The 12,040-nt window shown below is 58.6% G+C and overlaps 1 protein-coding gene across 7 annotated transcripts in view; it reads left to right on the top strand.

Moving 5' to 3' along the window:
* Positions 1-11,724, top strand: part of GGA3 (golgi associated, gamma adaptin ear containing, ARF binding protein 3) — a 14,966-nt gene extending 3,242 nt beyond the window's left edge. The window contains exons 2-18 of one of the 7 annotated variants that reach the window (XR_006268064.1): positions 3,117-3,201; positions 3,329-3,404; positions 4,749-4,847; positions 5,434-5,557; positions 5,716-5,819; positions 5,930-6,010; positions 6,358-6,495; positions 7,084-7,165; positions 7,271-7,372; positions 7,664-7,903; positions 8,208-8,278; positions 8,494-8,789; positions 8,983-9,161; positions 9,455-9,624; positions 9,728-9,838; positions 10,051-10,865; positions 10,945-11,724. Coding sequence is in view for 4 of the 7 variants with exons in the window: in XM_043460515.1 (XP_043316450.1) it covers positions 3,117-3,201; positions 3,329-3,404; positions 4,749-4,847; positions 5,434-5,557; positions 5,716-5,819; positions 5,930-6,010; positions 6,358-6,495; positions 7,084-7,165; positions 7,271-7,372; positions 7,664-7,903; positions 8,208-8,278; positions 8,494-8,789; positions 8,983-9,161; positions 9,455-9,624; positions 9,728-9,838; positions 10,051-10,161 (2,069 nt within the window). In the remaining 3 variants the exon portion in view is untranslated. Of the gene's footprint in view, positions 1-3,116; positions 3,202-3,328; positions 3,405-4,748; positions 4,848-5,433; positions 5,558-5,715; positions 5,820-5,929; positions 6,011-6,357; positions 6,496-7,083; positions 7,166-7,270; positions 7,373-7,663; positions 7,904-8,207; positions 8,279-8,493; positions 8,790-8,924; positions 9,162-9,454; positions 9,625-9,707; positions 9,843-10,050 lie in introns of those variants that run through there. The other 6 variants (XM_043460515.1, XR_006268067.1, XR_006268066.1 and 3 more) reach the window with 6 other exon arrangements.
* The last annotated feature ends 316 nt before the right edge of the window (positions 11,725-12,040 follow it).

Below are 12,040 nucleotides of genomic sequence, written 5' to 3'. Positions count from 1 at the left end.
AAAACAAAACAAAAAAAGACACTGGGGTTTCCCAGGTGGCTCAGTGGTAAAAAATCCGCCTACCAAGGCAAGAGAGGCAAGAGACTCGGGTTTGATCCCTGGGTCAGTAAGATCTCTTGGAGTAGAAGATGGCAGCCAATTCCAGTATTCTTGCCTGGAAAATTCCACGGACAAAGGAGCCTGGTGGGCTACAGTCCATGGGGTTGCAAAGAGTCGGACGCCACTGAGCACAGCGCACAAAAAGACATTGAGGTGAATTCCCTGGCAGGTCAGTGGTTAGAGCTCCACGCTTTCACTGTCGAGGGCCGGGGCTCAATCCTGGCAGAGGAGCTAAGACCCTACTAGCCTCGAGGAGGAAAAAAATAGTAAAGACATGGAGAAGGAAGAGATTAGGACTGACTAATGAAATTGGATGAGGAGAGGGAAGATGGAGCCTTCAGACCTGGGTGCCTGGGGTTGGGGGCAAAAGGAGCTTTGGAATGGTAGCACCATTTATAGAAATAGGGAAGTCAGGGAGGAGAAATGATGAGTGTTTTTAGACTCGTTTCTGCACCAAGTGAGCACTTATAATTACACCCTGTCTTGTTTTGCTCTGGTTGTTTCTCATGAGTTGCACCAGAAGAGCGTAACCTCCTCAAGGGTAGGATCCGAGTCTTGTACTTTTCCTGTCGTTCCTCCAGGGCCTAACTTGCTGTCTACTTAGTTTTCTGTGGCTGTTTAACAAAAGACTTGGTGGTTGACTAAGTCTCCGTTGATTCAAGACCTTCGCACTAAAGTTTGACCCTTGACTTCCCTTCCATCCTTATCCTTGCTACGTGGAACTTGTCACTGGACTGTTTGAGCCGTGTTGGGGTGGGGTGGCCAATGCTGTTCCCCTCCCTCCTGGACCAGAGGTCCCACGACAGTCATGGCTAGTGATAGAATTGAGTTGAAAATGAGAGCAGGATGTATAGAGGCAGAGACACAGACTAGCATGAGGCTTTCAACAGAGACCCCAAAATAGAAACCTGGAGTCCCGAGGGGCGGTTCTGGAAGGCAGGATCTGCAGGGGAGGTTCTGGCGTCACCTCCGCTGCAGGTGAAGGAGAGTGTTGAGTGGGTGGTGGGTGTGTGCGTCTGCCGGGAGGCGGTGGGCAGACGGAGTGCCTGAGTCACCCCAGGTTACCTCCAGAGGTTCTTGCAGTTCCTGTGGGTGACTGAGGTCTGCTGTCTCAACTGGCTGGAGAGTGGGGGGAGATACTCAGAAGTGGGGCGAACCATGGCTGAAACCAGGGCTTTGTGTTCATGTGTAGGCCAAGAGCTCCCTGCAGGTTTGTGGTGGGGAAGTCTATTGGGGGACAGGAAGTGGGGTTCTCGAGATGTTGAATGAAAGTGAGAAGTAGGTGGGAGTGTTCCTGGAAGCAGAAATGGAGTCGTGGCAGCCGCGGGCAGGACACATTTTTGGTGAACGCCCATGGCTTTGTGTCCGTGTGTGGGGAGGAGAGGGGCTGTGCACGTTGTCCCCTGTGTCTGTGACATGCTTTTCCAGTGGCAAACAGTGGAAGGCATGTGACTGCTCCCAAAATGATTGTAGAGACAAGGGCAGGTATGGCTCCTCAAACCATCTTACTTTTGTATCCTACACCCTCTTAATGCCATATGGGAACTCCAAGCATCTCAAATGCTAGGGATTAGTAACAAAGTCCGGAGAAGGCAGTGGCTCCCCACTCCAGTACTTTCACCTGGAAAGTCCCATGGACGGGGGAGCCTGGTGGGCTGCCGTCTACAGGGTTGCACAGTCGGATATGACTGAAGCGACTTAGCAGCAGCAGCAGTAACAAAGCCACCCTGACACCTGAGAAAATTTCAGGCACCTGGTCGGGGGAGACTCAGGGCTTCTCTGGAGGGTGACAGCTGGTAGCTCCCTGTGGCAACAAATAGCCCCTCTTGATAGAATTAATCTCCCTTCCCTCCAAGCATGACATTTTCAAGGGCCTGCTAATTCTCTTTTCAAGACAGGACTGACATCTCTCTTTTCCTCCAAATATGATCCTAAACCACCAGAATTTTCTGGCCTCCAGAGCAGAAACGCTGTCCTGCAAGCACAGCGCTGGGCGCTGCAGGTCTTTCCTATGCCACTGGGTGGCGTCTGCTGCCTCGTGACCCCTGGGCGGGGATGGGGCTGGCTCGGAGTCCGTTAGGGTTTGAGTGTGGAGCTAGTGATTTTTAACATTAGGAAAAGGGAAGTGAAGAAACAGAGTCACGAGCAATCAGAATTCAGGAACGTCTAACATCACCCCTTTTGGGAAGGGCTTTTTCAAGGCTCTCACTCTGCTTTTGGCCCTGGAGGAAATCTGCTGGAGGAGCCTGGGCTTTAAAAAGGATACACGCCTTCAGTCTTCCGTTAGTCTTCTGAACCTGAAGCCCTAAATTTAGCAAACAGCTTGAGAGTGCTTTCTGGAAGAGGCCGACTCCAAGATCTGAATCAGAGATGGGAACGCATTTAACCCCCCTCAGCTGGGGCCGTCCTCTCTAAGCACAGGATCTGGGCATGACTGAGACGAGAGGACACACACCACGTGTTAGGAGACTTGACATTCACCTCCTGGAGTTTAAACCCTGGGTGACCCTTCAGTGCTTATCTTTGTCCTTGTTCGTGGAAGACCGTTTAAACTCAGGGATGCTGATTGCTCGGGCTTAGATTCCGTTTCTGTGACCCCAGTGACGGACAGCACAGTTCGTGCTTAGAGGGCTCAGTAATCGTCGTTAACTTACCGTAAAGTGAGAGGCTTCAGATTTGTTTTCTCTTTCGTTTGTAACTTTCACAATACTGGACAGAAAGCGATATTTGTAGGGAATTCCGTAGTGGTCCAGGGGTTAAGACTCTGCTCTGTCACTGCTTGGGGCCCAGGTTCAATCCTTGGTCAGGAAACTAAGATCCTAGAAGCTATGCAGCACTACCAGAAAAAAATTTTTTTCAAGTATTTGTATTTGACTTGCTGTCTGACTAAACTATTGAGTCTGCTCTATTAGAGAAGAAATTTCTTCACATCAATGCGTTAAAACTGTGAGGAAAACCTTCCACGGTGTCCTCCTTGCTATTTATAACAGTCGTCATCTTCTTCGTTCTCTCCCCAGATAAAGCCACCAATCCTTCTAACCGCCAGGAGGACTGGGAATACATAATTGGCTTTTGTGATCAGATCAACAAGGAGCTTGAAGGGTGAGTCTCGGAACTGTTAGGGGGCAGGTGAGAGACGGTTGACCGGGAGAGTGAAAAACTGGCAGAGGAGGGCTGGCCAGCTGGCCAAGGGTCAGCGTCCTGAAGGTGTGGTTTTGCTCGTCTTCAGGCCGCAGATCGCTGTCCGACTGCTGGCCCATAAGATCCAGTCTCCGCAGGAATGGGAGGCGGTCCAGGCCCTGACGGTAGGTTTTTCGTGCTGGTGACGGATCTTCACGAGTCCGCTGGGATCTCTGAGGGGGTCAGGGCTCACACCCTCAGCCAGCTGAGCGTCCTGGATACAAACTAGACTTCCCTGGACCTTGCACAGTCAGTGGTTCCACAGACGTGTGTGCCCCTGTGCCAGGCCCAAGCATCACGGATGGCTGAGTGTGAGCATGAGGTGTGGTGGGAGAAGCGGAGAGGCCAAGGCAGAGTGGTAGGGCCGGGGACCCGGGCTGGGGCTCAGACAGGCCGGCAGCTGTCCTGCCAGGTAAGAGCTGGCCAGGTGTGATTCGTCCCGTAGCTAAAAAGGACGCGGGTCGCTAGTGAAGGCATCAGCCCAGTGGGCAGATCTTAGCGTTTATTCAGACTCGGAGGATTCAGGACGGGGAGCCGAGTGTGGTGCTGGGACGCCTCCAGGCCCTCCCCTAAACCGGGGTGCCCGGGTTCTCTCCTGACTTCCTTCAGCTCCTGGAAGGGCGGGAGGGGGGACGTTGTGGAAAGGCACTTAGCCTACGCGCATGCCTGTGCCGTGTCCTCCATCGAGCGAAGCCTTAGCTAAACCTGGTTCTCCAGTGGGGGCAGGTCGGTCACACTGGGCAGTGTCTGGAGACACTGTTGGTTGTCACAGGTCAGGGGATGCTACTGGCATCTATGTGGGTGGAGGCCGGGGTGCTGTTGAGCACTCTCTAGTGCCCAGGACAGGCTCCCAGAACAGGTGACTGGCCCAGAACATCCATAGTGGTGCAGTTGAAAATCCCAGATTTACAAAGATGGAAGCCAGGGCAGTGGGCAGCACGTGGGTGGTTCACTCCTTGGCATAAACTCAGGCACCAGGCGCCATAGCAGTGCCTGAGAACTTGAGGCCCCAGAAGGAAGATCGATGGGGCTGAGGGCGGGAAAATAGCATGTCTGTCTAGGATGAAGAAAACAGAATTAAAACATCCTCTCCGGCCTGCCCAACATGTTGCTCAGCTTGTGGAAAGAGCCCTGGACCCTGAATCAGAGGAATGTGTGGTCTCTGCCTCCATCTCCTCACTTGTGAAGCCCAAGGGCAGGATCTGCAGGCAGGCCTGCTCCAGGGCTGACCGTCTGACTGTCTTGTTAACTGGGCTTCAGCGTTTTTTACTTTAGTTTCTGCTGAGCTTCCCTGGAGGGGTTTGCACCTTGAGGAACTCTTCTGAGTGTAATCCCACTGCCCTGATGCCCCCCAGGGCCGCCTCTTCTGGTTAGGTCCTTTCTTGGGCAAGGGTTTATGCAGCGCCGCCAGCATGTGGGGTCTGGCCGAGTGCCAGGTCCTGGCCTGAGCGCCGGCCTCTGTGCCCCAGGTGCTGGAAGCCTGCATGAAGAACTGCGGCAGGAGGCTCCATAACGAAGTGGGCAAGTTCCGGTTTCTGAATGAGTTGATCAAAGTCGTCTCTCCGAAGGTCAGTCGGTGGCAGTTTCGTTTCTCAGAACTTCTGTGTTCCTCCCCCCTCCCACCTTACGGTTTTCACCATGCGAACCAGCGTCTCCCGGGTCTGGGGTTCCCTGGGTCCTGTACTCAGAGGACGCCGTGCTGAGGGTAGACGCGCACACAGGGACGTCTCTGCTGACCTCCCGGCCTCAGTGAGCCCGCTGACGGGCTCCCGTGACAGCAGTCACTGGTCCTCGCCTGTCACGTGGCCGCCACGGTCACACACGAGTGTCGCTTCAGCTCTGGGCAGACGGGACACCTCTTCACCGCGAACGCATTCTCGTTCACTCCTTCGAGAGAAAGTGCAGCTATGCGTCTGGCTTATTGTGTGTGAATGCGGTGACAAGCTCACGGCCCCCTGCCTGACCGGAGGCTGTGCCCCCTGGATGCCGCTCCCCTCCCCCGGCCGCGCTGTCTCACACCCGGCTCACACCTGCAGCTCACACCTGGGGACTGTAGCCAGTTAGCGACCATTTCACTGCTGTGAACACAGCCTTCCCTCTGTCTCTGCCTCCAGGCTACACGCACTCAGTTTTCCCATTTCCTTTGCTCCTTAGTACCTGGGGGACAGGGTGTCTGAGAAAGTGAAGACCAAGGTTATTGAGCTACTTTATAGCTGGACATTGGCCCTGCCGGAAGAATCAAAGATCAAGGATGCCTACCACATGTTGAAGAGACAGGGTACGCAGCTGTCCGCCCAAGCAGGGGGCTCTGGGCTGGGCTTTGAGGGGCTGAGGCGTGTGCGGCCTGCAGGCCTGGCCCCAGGGGCACCCCTTGCTGTGTGAGAACGGGCACCAGGGCGGCCCAGCCTGTGCGACCTCTGCTCCGTCCCCTTTCAGGCATCGTGCATTCTGACCCACTGATCTCTGTGGACAGGACGCTGATCCCGTCTCCACCGCCTCGTCCCAAAAACCCCGTTTTTGATGACGAGGAGAAATCCAAGGTAAAGTCCTTGATGGGGTGTGGGCTCACTCAGCGCCAGGGTGTGCCTGGTTCCTGTGTGCCCCAGTGGGGTGCTGCTGTCCCTCCACCTCTGAGGCCCTCCTCTTCCAGCTTTTAGCCAAGCTGTTGAAAAGCAAAAACCCAGATGACCTGCAGGAGGCCAACAAGCTCATCAAGTCCATGGTGAAGGAGGTGGGTGGGCCCTGAGCCCTGGGGAGGAGGAGCCCGTGGCCCCAGAGCAGCGGTCCCTTCCCCTGTCCCCAGGGCTCCCCCACACGTGGGAGCAGGGGGTGGATAGGAGAGAGGAATGGGAGTCGTGGGGTCAGGCTTGGGGGCAGGCGGGCTGCTGCTTTGAAAGAGGAGCTGTAGATTAGGTCTGAGGCCAGTAGTCCCAAGAATCACGTTTTGAAAGCAGCTTCTGTGGGGCGGACCTTGGCCTGCATGTTCCCTGGGCAGGTGTTCACCCTCCCTGGCAGGGTTTGGGGGGGCGGTGGGCCAAGTCCAGCTGAGCTCTCGCTCCTTGGTCCTCTCTGGTGCAGGATGAGGCGCGGGTCCAGAAGGTGACCGAGCGTCTGCACACCTTAGAGGAGGTGGATAACAGCGTGAAGCTGCTTGGTGAGATGCTGCGTCACTACAGCAGAGAGGGCTCTGCGGAGGCAGACAAGGAGCTCATGAAGGTAGGCCCCAGGAGAGGGTGTCCCTGCCCCGAGACGCTGCTACACCCCTGGCGATCCTTCTCCACCAGCAGCCAGGCCGAGAGGGGTGGCGCCCCCATTTTCACGTGAGCCGTGGCTGATTCACGAGAGCGCTGGGCACCCTCCGTCTGCGTGACTCTGCAGACCTGCCTCGGGGCGCGCCCCTGCTCTCCACCTCGCCTTCTGCCTGGGGACGCTTGGGCAGAGAAAGGCCCACCCTGGTTCCCCGGTGTGCTTCTCCGTCCTCAGTCACATAAGAGACTCTGAATTCTGAGGCATGTGCCAGCCAGGGAGGCGGGAAGGGACCTGCTATCCTGGCTGCCTCTCTGCCTGAGCAGGTGTCTTGTGATGCAGAGTGGCTGAGGCTGGCAGCAGGAAGTATGCGTGCAGAGTCTGACTCTGCCAGGAGCTGACCATGATACTAGGGGAGCTGGGACACCCTGGTATGGACGGTGGGTTGGGTGATCTGCCAGGAACTGGCTGTGGTACCGGGGAGCCGGGACTCTGGCGTGGACGGTAGATTAGGTGATCTCCTGGCAGCTCGAGTTTTCCTGCCTGGGTCTCTAATAGGAGCTGTTTGATCGGTGTGAGAACAAGAGGCGGACGTTATTCAAACTTGCCAGTGAGACAGAGGACAATGACAATAGTTTAGGTGAGTGGAACGGGAAGGGTGGTTGAGGGGGTGACCCGGGGATTTGGATGGTGTGTGGTGGGGGCCTCGTCATGCCAGGAGTGACGGGTTTCTCTCCGGTACTAGGGGACATCTTACAGGCCAGTGACAACCTCTCCCGGGTCATCAACTCTTATAAGACAGTCGTTGAAGGGCAGGTCATCAATGGCGAGGTGGTGACCTCAGAAGGTAAAGTGTTCTGGTTCCCTGCTCCCTCCAGAGCAGTCCGGGTCCCCACCGCCAGGCCCCAGTGCAGGGTGACCCCGTGTTAGCCCAAAGGCCTGAGGGGACTCCGAGGCCCTCCAAGCCCCTCCCAGGAGGTCACACAGGGTGTCCCCACCCGCCGCCTCCACCAGCTCTTCACCGCTTCCCGGACAGGTGTTCTGGGAGGCGGCCAGAGGCTGTGCTCAGGGCCCTCCTCCCCTGCGCAGCCTGGGAGGGGCCCCCGGTGATTCCTGCCCCCTTCCGTCATCCATCCAGGAAACAGCCACTCCAGCGACCAAGGCACTCTCATCGACCTTGCCGAGGTGGATGCGCCAAGCAGCCCGCCCCCAGCTCTGGCCCCCGCCCCCGCCAGCTCGAGCATCCCTGTCCTCCCTCCGCCCCCCCAGGCCTCGGGCCCTGGGCGCAGCCACTCAGCTGGCCAGCCCGAGGCGCCCCCAGGGCCCAGCAGCACGAGCAACGCCCTCAGCCTGCTGGACGAGGAGCTGCTCTGCTTGGGTGCGTCCTAGGGGGGCTGCCCTGGGCAGGGGGGCCCGAGGGAACCCCGGGTGCTGAGCGAGGGTGAGGAGGGCCCAGGGCAATGTCCTCGGGTGGACGCCGTGTCTGGCTGTGCTCCCCCTTCCCCGGGAGGCACCCCCGCAGCATAAAGACAGAAGAGGGCCCGTTCCCCTCCGGAAGCTATGGGGGACACCCCTTCACCCTCAGACGGCCTGGTGGTCACGTGACCCTCCCTCAGGTGAGGTGGGGCTGGGGCTGCCCTAGCCAGAGCCTCTTCCACCACGGCCGTCTCCTCTGTCCTCAGGCCTCGCCGACGCGGTGCCCAGCGCTCCTCCCGCCGAGGCAGCTGGGAACAGCCAGTGGCCCCTGCTCCAGGTAGGGGCGGGCGCCATGTCTGCCCCCCTTGCCAGCCTTGTCCTGGCCCCGGGCACCCTCCTGCACACAGCGCTTCATGCGCCCTGTCCATTGGACAGCTGTTCGTGCGGAGGGCTCAGCCCAGCCCCCGGGAACAGCGTGGGGGGCAGGCAGGGTGGAGAGCCTGGAGCCTCCGCCGCCTGCAGGGCCACCTCACTCCCGCTTTCATTCCCCAGAGCGAGCAATCGGACCTGGACTTCTTCAGCTCCAAACCCGGGCCGGGAGTCTGTAGCCCCACAGATGGGCCTCTCCTACAGCCCTCAGTGGCCCCCGCAGGCAGTCCCCAGGCCCCGGTGGTCCCAGCTGGAGTTCCTGCCCCCAAAGCCGGCCCATTCTTGTTCTCCACCGGCCTGGCCCCAGCTCCGGCCCCAAAGGCTAAGCCCATCACCCCCGGGTACCACGGTTCCGCTTTGGGCGATAGTACCCTGCACCAGCTGGATGTCCTCGACCAGCTTCTACAAGAGGCCAAAGTGTAATGAGCGGGAGTGGGGTGCTGGGGAGGCAGCCCCAGGGGGTTGCGGGAGTTCCCTCTCAGTCTGGTGGGTCGGCTGGAATCTGGAAGCCGGGATGGGGGAGAGCCGGCTCTAGTCTGGGGGCCTCCGCGCAGGGTGGCCAGCAGCTCTGCCTGGCCTTCGACACGCCTTGTCCTCCTTCCTGCTGCCCAGGACATCAGGCCTGGTGAAACCCGCCACCTCCAGCTTCTTCCCAGGCGCCGCCGCTCGGCCTCTACTCCCCCTCTCCACGGGGCCCGGCAGCCCTCTCTTCCAGGCCCAGGGCAGCCCCGTGAAGGGGCCCGAGCTCTCCCTGGCCAGTGTCCACGTGCCCCTGGAATCTATCAAGCCTAGTAGGTGTTGGAGGCTCGGGGTGAGGGGCGGGGGTCCCAGCCTGCAGAGCTGTGGGCCGCATGCAAGGGGTGGGTGGGTCCAGGCTCTTCTTGCCAGGGTCCCTTAGAGCCACACGGGGCCCACACTATGGGGTCGCAGCCTGTGCTTGTCCCCACTGTGCGCTCGGGGGAGGTTCTTCCCAGGCTCCGCCCGGAGCTTCCTGGCCCCGGGGTTGCTGTGCCCTCTGTCGGCTGCGGTGCTGTCTCAGGCCAGCCTCTCCCTGCGCCCTCACCTGCCCCGTTCTCACACACAGGCAGTGCCCTTCCTGTGACGGCCTATGATAAAAACGGCTTCCGCATCCTCTTCCATTTTGCCAAGGAGTGCCCTCCAGGACGGCCTGATGTGCTGGTGGTGGTGGTGTCCATGCTGAACACGGCTCCCTTGCCCATCAAGAGCATCGTGCTGCAGGCCGCAGTGCCCAAGGTATCCCCGCCCCCTGGGGCTTCTTCCTGCACCCACGTGCCTACACCCCGTTCCACCTCAAGGGCACTGCCATCTCTTCAAAGGAGCTTGTCTCTCTCTCTAGTCAATGAAAGTGAAGCTGCAGCCACCCTCTGGGACAGAACTCTCTCCTTTCAGCCCCATCCAGCCACCTGCAGCCATCACACAGGTCATGCTGCTGGCCAACCCGCTGAAGGTGAGCGGGTTGCCCTGGCTGCCCCAGCTTAGACCTCCGTGTCCACCGCCTCCCAGCCTGGAGTGTTACTGCTTCTCCCATGTCCCTTTTCCACCCTGGCCCAATGACCAAGTGAGGATGGGGTGGGTGGTAGGAGCAGGGCGTGTTCCCTGCATGAAAGTGCCCCAAGGGTATCAGAAGGGGTGTCTTGACGCGCTGCCCCTCTGCTGCAGGAGAAGGCGAGGCTTCGGTACAGGCTGACCTTCGCCTTGGGGGAGCAGCTGAGCACCGAGGTGGGTGAGGTGGACCAGTTCCCCCCTGTGGAGCAGTGGGGGAACCTATGACCCCAGAGGACACGTGTCGGCTGCACTTTGGAGCCCAGGCAGGCTGCCCCAAGATGGGAGGCTCTCCAGGCCTAGTCCTCCTTCACGTCTTAACCGCTGTGCTTAAGAGCTTTGATGTGGAACAGGGGCCCTGGCCGCCGCTGCTGGGAGCTGAGCCGCTGCTGTGATCTCTCTTCCTTCAGCCCCTAAAAGGACCTGTTTTTATCTACCTGTGTGACTTGGAAGTGGCCGTGTGCATCAGGAGCGGGGAGTGGCCCCGGTGCTGTGCCGTCCCCCTGGGGACATGGCCCCAGGGCTGGAGTGGGTTTTCCCCTTGTGCTGGCATCCTCTGATGCAGAGACTCAGGACCCTCCAGGACCACATCCTCACATCCCCAGTTCTCAGCCCCCCTGCTACCCAGGCTTCCCCTTGGCAGGCTCCAGGGAGGAGGGCACAGCCTAGGCTCCCGAGTGGCCCTGGGCCCAGAGCAGGGCGCTGGCGTGCTGCCGGACCGCCACCCTCGCCCTCTGTGGGCAGCATGAGCCTGGAGCGGCTGGCCACAGAGGAGCTGTGCTGGGCCCTGGCCGCGGCAGGCTGTGTCCTGTGGACTCACAGTGAGGGAAGGAACGGAAGCTGCCGGAAGTAGGACTTGGCCTCGCAGCAGCCTGGACCACAACTAGGAAAGGAAGTGGAAGAGAGCAGTGTTGCGCCTTCTTCGGAAGCAGGTACCCAGCACTTTCTGGGAAGAGGGTGCCTGCTGCCGTGGGAACAGGCCATCTCACTCACTCACTACCTCTTGCTCAGCGTTGGAACAAACTGCTGCGCTGCCCTTCACGCCTCGGAAGGGGAAGACAGCACCCTGTGTCCTGCTTTGGCCCCCCTCCTCCCACCAGATGGCCTGCGGGGTGGCTCGTGGTTGGGAACAGGAGGCCTCAGGATCAGGCGCATTGCACTAAACTTACGTCCTTACCTGCTGCCCAGAAACCCCGAGTGTCCCCAGCTGCTGAGGGGCACTGTCAGCGAGCGACATGTTGGGTCTGGAGGTGGTGAGATTAGGGGCTTTGCTTGAATCGAGTCACCAGACCCTATTGCTTCAACAGTGCTCCGTCCACTGGCTACAGCTAGGCCTCACGGGGCGACAGGCAGGTGAGACCCAGCCACTGGGGAATGAGCAGGTGGCTCACCCACACTCAGCTGGATAAGCCAGAGCCAGCTCCAGGGAGAGGCAGCCCTGGAGCAGCCCTCCCTCTCTCGCCAGGCTTCCTTAATCAAGAGGCCATCACCCCCTTCGCTCCCCTCATCAGCGAGCAGGTTTCACTGCTTCATTAGGACGGACGAAAGAAAGTGAATCCATTTCACTCCTGGAGGAGTAAATCCAAGAGCTCTCCAGAGATGGGCTGCTGCAGCCCTGGGAAGCTCTGTGGGACTACTATGCGGAATGTACCTTTACGGTAAGCTTTAGACTTAGAGTTATTTATGAGTGCTACTCATTACTATTGAGGTCACTTTGTGACAAAAAACTACTGGATATATCAACTGCTGCCCTTGTTTTGCTGCATGTTAAATAAAACCATTTTTGCCCTATTTGGAATCTTTATAATACAGATAGCAGTCACCCCAGTGTGGGGGAAGGTGCCATAAGAAGCTAAGGGGAAAGATGAGGGGAAGGGCTAGTTAGGGAGTTTGGGATGGACATGTACACACTGCTATATTTAAAAGAGAACCAACAAGGAGCTACTGTATAGACAGCACAGGGAACTCTGCTCAATGTCAGCGCTATGGGGCAGCCTGGATGGGAGGCGAGATGGGGCGAATGGACACGTGTCTGTGAGACTGAGTCACTCCACTGTCCACCGGAAACTATCACAACAGTCTTGACTGGCAATACCCCAACACAAAA

Source organism: Cervus canadensis, chromosome 1 (assembly GCF_019320065.1).
Source record: "Cervus canadensis isolate Bull #8, Minnesota chromosome 1, ASM1932006v1, whole genome shotgun sequence".
In the NCBI taxonomy this organism is placed as follows: domain Eukaryota; kingdom Metazoa; phylum Chordata; class Mammalia; order Artiodactyla; family Cervidae; genus Cervus; species Cervus canadensis.
The sequence above is the reverse complement of the archived record's forward strand: the minus strand, read 5'-3'. Positions and strand labels throughout refer to the sequence as shown.